The 6,835-nt window shown below is 37.9% G+C and overlaps 1 protein-coding gene across 1 annotated transcript; it reads right to left on the reverse strand.

Moving 5' to 3' along the window:
• Positions 1–389: 389 nt before the first annotated feature.
• On the reverse strand, positions 390–6,472 carry LOC127449025 (zinc finger protein 239-like). Its single transcript, XM_051712110.1, has 3 exons — positions 6,178–6,472; positions 5,717–5,885; positions 390–2,212 (listed from the first exon to the last, which is right to left on the reverse strand). The coding sequence occupies exons 1-3, from the start codon at positions 6,223–6,225 to the stop codon at positions 1,335–1,337; spliced, it is 1,095 nt and encodes a 364-aa protein (XP_051568070.1). The 5' UTR covers positions 6,226–6,472; the 3' UTR covers positions 390–1,334.
• Positions 6,473–6,835: the final 363 nt, after the last annotated feature.

Below are 6,835 nucleotides of genomic sequence, written 5' to 3' on the forward strand. Positions count from 1 at the left end.
CATCTTTTTTGTTTTTTTGACCAGTTGTCATTTTCTGCAAATAAATGCTCTAAATGACAATATTTTTATTTGGAATTTGGGAGAAATGTTGTCAGTACTTTATAGAATAAAACAAAAATGTTAATTTTACTCAAAAACATACAGATAAATATTAAATCCAGAGAAACTGATAATTGTGCAGTGTTCTCTTATTTTTAGAGCTGTAGATGGATATACAGAATTCAGATATTTATAATGCAATGAGAGATTCTATTTAAAATGCTACTAAAAATTATATCATCAGTGTAAGATAAGTTCATAAAAACAGCAAAAGTACAGTAAGTGTTTAACACATTAACATGAGGAAACACTCGTGCATGAGAAACCCTCAACACACACAGACGTCATAGAACTGTTACTGTGTGCTTTATTAAAACCCTTACAAACTTAAACACACATACAGAGAGAATAAAAAGAGATAAGCAATTTATAAATTTGTGAAATGAGTTTCATAAAAGGATAAAAACTAAATCTAAACATGATTCATAAGAAAGCTCATATTAATACATAATAGTGCTCAAACTGATCATATAAAGCTGTTTCATTTGTTAGAGCACTTATATACTGTATAACTTTCATGACAGATGTGATATTTTAGACAAAAAGTATATTTAACAAGAACAGTGTATCATGTATCAAATACATGATTCACAGCAGCTTGTACTGTACATGGCCAAAGTTGAGTGGGTGAAACTATCCAAATGACCATGATGTGTGTTTACAGAAACGTTTGTCTAATCAAAGGCTTCAGCATAATGACATCAAAAATATCATTCAGGTTTATAAAATAAATGACAAAATACTTTGAGATTCATTAAATACAGGGAATGTGAGCATACACAATAATAATCTCCTGTACAGCATACAGATCTAACGAGTCATTTGACAACAGATCTCACTATAACACACATACATTGTAAATAATTACAACAGCCCACATGATGGGAGTATAGGTGAAATCAGAGATGTGTGGGGTGCTTTATTCACAAACTGAAGTTGAACACAAGAGGAGCTGAAGGTGAGCAGAGGTAGCACTTCAGAAGTCACGGGTGCAGAGACTTATATCAATGCACACAGATCATGTCATAATCTGCTCTCTATTGAGTATTAGCAGATGGTAAAAAAAAAAAACAGTCCTCCACATGAACCTTCACCATTCAGAAACGGCCACCAGTCTTCATCAACGTATATGAAGGCACATCTGAAGCCCTTTACAATGAAGATCCTGTGGGCGAAAGCCAGTAAAATCAGAAGAGTGACATTAACGTCGATCACATGACCAAAACCGGGAGCGTTTACACACTGTCGCCGTTATGGATCCTCTGATGCCTCTTCAGTTCTCCGGAACGGAAGAAGTTCTTGCCACACTGCGCACAGTGGAAGGGCCTCTCACCCGTGTGGATGCTCTGGTGACCCTTCAGACGCTCCAGTCTGGAGAAGCTCTTGTCACACTGGTTGCAATGGTACGGTTTCTCTCCGGTGTGGATCCGCCGGTGTTCCTTCAGGTGTCCCGACTCGGAGAAGCTCTTCCCGCACTGGAAGCACTGGTATGGTCTCTCGCCAGTGTGCGTCCTGTGATGTCTCTTGAGATCGCCAGATCGAAAGAAGCTTTTCTCGCACAAGGTGCAGTGGTGCGGTCTCTCACCTGTGTGAATGCGCTGATGGCCCCTCAAGTGTCCCGAATCGGAGAAGGACTTGCCGCACTGGAGGCATTTGTACGGCCGCTCGCCGCTGTGGATTCTCAAGTGCCGCTTGAGGTCACCTGACCTGTAAAAGCGCTTGGCACACTGAGGGCACTGGTATGGCCTCTCGCCCGTGTGCATTCTTTCGTGCTGCTTCAGATGCCCCGAATCTGAGAAATTCTTGCCGCACTGCAGACAGTGGTAAGGGCGCTCTCCCGAGTGGATCCGCTCGTGCCTTTTCAGGTCGCCCGATGTGGGGAAATTCTTCCTGCACTGAAAGCAAGGGAATGGTTTCTCTCCACTGTGGATTCTCTGATGTCTCTTGATGTCGTTAATTCTGAAGTATTTGCCACAATCCTGGCAGTGGTATGGTCGGACCGCTGGCAGTCTGCTGTCGAGTTTGGGTGCGTCTGAGAGAGACAAACCTTTAGGATTCACGGCGCCACAACAAGCCGTTAGACACTCTCCCGTCTGCTGCTGAAGATGCTGAGCTGCTCATGAGAAACAACAATAGGAGAATGCTTAAGTAAATCAGACACCAGGAAACACAGGAACATTCATCAATGAAAAATGTCAGTCAAAATATTTACCTGATTTCCAAACAACACTTGGAAATCATCATACAGAGCTGTTCAACCGTGAAGTTATTTAACCAGGGGTGTCCTCTGGATTTTTTAATTGAAGAGTAAAATAAGATCTGTTGAAAACATTAATACTTTAAGATACACCAATATTTCTTTCTACAATATAAATTACACACTCTCATATCTCAAACATGAATTTTGAAGCTGCAGTGTTTTTTTTTTGTTTTTTTTTATGTTGCTTCAATATGGCTTTAAAATTCATGTCTGTGGTATGACTGAGTGTAATTTTTGTGGAACAAATCATCCAAGTATCTTCAAGTAATGTTTACCACAGACCTTATTTTACTGGTAAATCCAAAACTGCCATATAAAAAACCCATAGGAAACTCCAAGTGGCTTTTATTGTCATTTCAACCATATACAGCCAGTACAGTACACAGTGAAACAAAACAACGTTCTTCCAGGACCATGGTGCTACATAAAAACAACATAAACACAGAACTACATGAGACTACACAGAACTAAAAGACCTACACATTTCTACATAAAGTGCATGTGCAAACATGTGCAAACAGTAGAAGATGGTACAATAATTGCTGAAACAGGACAACAGGCACAGTTGAGACAGTGCAGCACTGACCCGTACACAGTTCTAGTGTGAAAGTGTCAGATGAAACAGGTAGTGCAAAAAGATATTACAATAAAATAGAAAATGCTGTCAATGTAAACATAACATACTATGACATAGTATTCAGCAGATAAGCTTATACTATATATGGACATAGCTGTTATTGGGGTAACAGCCAGGGGGAGCTAGTGTTCGACCGATATATCGCTGAGGCCAATACATTTACCCGTCTGGCCAATTTGTTTCTTGAGTGCACTGAGAATTGCCTGCTAGCATGTAAACAACCAGTTATGGTTCGTTTTGTTACATGCCATAGTGTTACTACAATAACAGACCGGTGTGCAACACAGTCTCATTTAAACGGTCAGCATATCAGAGCTCATGTTAAAGTGCTTGCCTGTTTCATTCTCACTCTCAACAGTTCCCTGTAACTTTTAACTGTCTAGTCTAATGATAAAAAGGCAAATATCAATAAAACTAACATCACATGCGCATATTTGCAGATGGTATATCTCGTTTAAACAGATGTAAGGCACGAACCTAAAAAAAATCCAGCATTTTCTTCCCATCAAGCGCTCATCTAATATCTTTCTCTGAAGCGCATATTCTATCAGCCAGAATAGAAACTTTAGGATCAGGATCAAAAGTTTATCTGATTCACAAATCATGATGGTCACTCCGTGACAATCCAAGCAGGTGGTCCAGGCCATTTAAACTGTCAGGAGAAGATTGCTGCTTGTGCTGGATCCGCACTTTGAAGTTGAGTGCAACTTCAAAGTAAAAGTGCTTCATGTGTGGTATAAGAAAATGTCATATTCACTGTGCACTGTATGTACAATTGGTTTGATTCTGTATTTTTTGAGAAAATGTGTTTGTTAATGAACACATGCAATCCATGGCTGCTGGACTACTTTGTGTACTATTACTTCCTTCTTCCTAAAATATTTTAAAAAAAAATCATGTGCAAACAAATTAGTAAAATTTGATGACTACACAGAAATCAAAAGAAACGGCAATCTACCATTTTAAATGCAACATTATTTTATATTTTAATATTTTATAAGTTAAAGTTTAGTGTGAAATTGAGAAAATAGAGTGCTAAATAAGAGTTTATTCAATTTTTTTTTAGCAATTTTATGTTTATGTTATTTACTTTATTAAATTGTGTTATATATCAGCCTATCGGCCACCCTGCTTTCTGGATATCGGCATTAGCATTGGCCATTAAAAAACCCATATCGATCGATCACTAGAGGGAACCCATGCCAAATTCTCTTCCGGGTTTTTGGACTACTACCTGAACAGCTCTATAGAGCCCAAAAGTCTGGTTCCGGAAGTAAAAATCCCATTCATTAAAAAAAATTCCCAATCCCATAGACAAATTGATTTTCAACGATAATTTATAAACCTTTAAAGACCGACCTATCATGAGCTCCAAGGTTGTTCATCAATGGTATATGCTTCTGTTGAAGCCATCTGTCTGCGTTATTTCAAAAATAATTGTGTTTAATAGTGGAATTCATGGTAAACAACTACATTACCCATGGTCCAGCAGAAAAAGCTTCACCAATCAGAACTGCGGCCAACAAAGCCTGCAAAACATGCCTCAGAGCAACCTCCCACTCACATGACCCACTGTGAATGACATAATTAAGTCGGTGTCTCTTCACCCTTAAACTACTTATTTGTAAATATCAGAATATTTTGCTATAAACATCAAATATATTATTTCCATACTTATCAACAACCTAAAATCAACAGTTTCATATATTCACGAAGTTTTTTATTCAATGACATCATTCGGAATGCTTCATGGGATTGTAGTCCATGCCTTCGTGAAAGACAGTAAGTACTGTACACAGTGTTGTATCTTTGTCTTTTTGTCTGATTTTCAAATAATTTTTAGCTTCAAATCAAAGTTTGTAATGTTGCGATTCACCTCAAAGCTGGTTGGTTTGGTTCATGGTGCAAAACTCTTTTATGAAGGATTTAATGAAATCACTATGGAAGAAATGAATGGGGAAAATACTTTCGGATCCCACTGTTGCACTCTATATGGGCGATTGTGTAATTATGGGAAATTTGCAGCAACAGAAAAAAGTTCTTGTTTACATTTTTAAAATAGTAAACATCTGAATAGATGTTCTGGTGAAAAATAATGGGCTGAGAGTGATATTCACATTCTTGAATCAATTATGGATTAATCAATATTCAAAATAACAAACATTCTTAGAAATTTAAATTAAAATGTATCTAATTGAAAGGTGTTCATTTTATGTTTGTGATAAAATGTTTTTGTGTTCACCCAAAATACACCCATCCTCAGGTTTCATATTATTACCTGCAACCCTGACTAAAATCTCTGAACAATTAACTTATTTCAACCCAAATAACTTCTGAATATTTAATTCAGCTGAGCACACGGAACAGATGGAGATTTCAAGATTTGATATTGTGAGTTTAAACTTTGTCATAACTACAACACAGTTATTTCAAACTTATGTTCATTGGATTTTAGAGAATAAAAAAAAAATTAATAAGGAAGACATAATGGAGTTCACAACAGCAGTGTGTCCTAATCAGGTGTGAAAAGGGTGGTAATGACAATTAAAATTGGATGTGAATGATTCATTTATTTTGAAAAATTACCAATGTCAGTTTTATATTCATAAAGAGTTAAAGAACACTTGCAGAAAGATGGATTTAAAAATATTTTAATTACAATTAAACATGTGAAAAGTGCCTGCAGTTAAAGAATTAGACGCGTGTATGTAAATACTCACCGAAATGAAAAAAATCTTCCACACTCTCGTCTTCCTCTTTGACTTTCACCCCAACAGGACGCCCGAAGCGCTGAAACGGTCTTGTGGGCAGAAATTTCGCGCTAGTGGAGAGAGACTGGGGCAGTTTAGCGTTAGATGACAGAGCTTGGGGCAGTTTGTTCCCGAGGTCCTAAAACAAAGTGAATAACATGACACACACACGCCGCGGGCAACGGCACTGATACAGCGCACACACACAAAAAAAAAAAAAAAAAAAAAAAAAAAAAAAGGAATGATGATCAATTAAATGAAAAAACGGCAGAGATCGAGAGATGCAGCGCTTTAGTCAATGTCGATCAGATTACATTTACTGAAACAAACGCAGCGGCGCGTGCGCGCTGAACATAAACACATAACCGTTAAACAGCCGTTATTTTCCGTTATTCGTGCAGACTGAACGATTAAAAGCGCCGAACACTCACCAAATCCATCCTACATGTCCATTTGCTCAAATTACCAACAAAATTCATCGACGAGCAGGAGAGCTAGCAGAATTCGATATTCACCGGAACTCCCTCCTGTTTACCGTGAACACAACACACACCAGCGACCCCCGCAGCAGCGGAGAACACACGCGCCAGATGATGAGAGAAGACAAGATATCGTCCTCTAACCTGGGCCCGTATTTACAAAGATTTTTATCTTACCACTAAGAGTTCTCCAAAGTGTTCCTAACTAAGAGTTTTTGCTTAAAAGCTATTCACAAAACAAGTTTTACCAAGGGAATCTGAACTGCTGATGTCAGTAAGAGTGAGGTGGAGTTGACCTCGCTATGGATGACGTCACATTTTATGAGCCTGCTCTAAAAGTGATTTTTTTAGACAGGGAAAAGCTGCGGGATATAACACACACACACACACACACACACACACACACATATATATATATATATATATATATATATACACACACACACACACACACACACACACACACACAGTGCTGGGCAGTAAAGAATTACATGTAATCTGGGTTACGTAATCAATTTACAAAAATACTTGTAAGTACTTGTTTTAAAATACTCGTAATCGGACTACAGTTACTTTTTTTATAGATTACATGATTACATATTAACAAGGC

Source organism: Myxocyprinus asiaticus, chromosome 12, assembly GCF_019703515.2.
Source record: "Myxocyprinus asiaticus isolate MX2 ecotype Aquarium Trade chromosome 12, UBuf_Myxa_2, whole genome shotgun sequence".
Lineage (NCBI taxonomy): Eukaryota > Metazoa > Chordata > Actinopteri > Cypriniformes > Catostomidae > Myxocyprinus > Myxocyprinus asiaticus.

What these genes read in the sequence shown, in the direction of transcription:
- LOC127449025 (XM_051712110.1), bottom strand. Translation starts at nt 6,225, where the DNA reads ATGAATTTTGTTGGTAATTTGAGCAAATGGACATGTAGGATGGATTTG. An exon ending in GGACATGTAGGATGGATTTG is followed by an intron (nt 5,886 to 6,177) that starts GTGAGTGTTCGG and finishes ACTTTGTTTTAG; the next exon opens with GACCTCGGGAACAAACTGCC. An exon ending in GGAAGATTTTTTTCATTTCG is followed by an intron (nt 2,213 to 5,716) that starts GTGAGTATTTAC and finishes TCTCATGAGCAG; the next exon opens with CTCAGCATCTTCAGCAGCAG.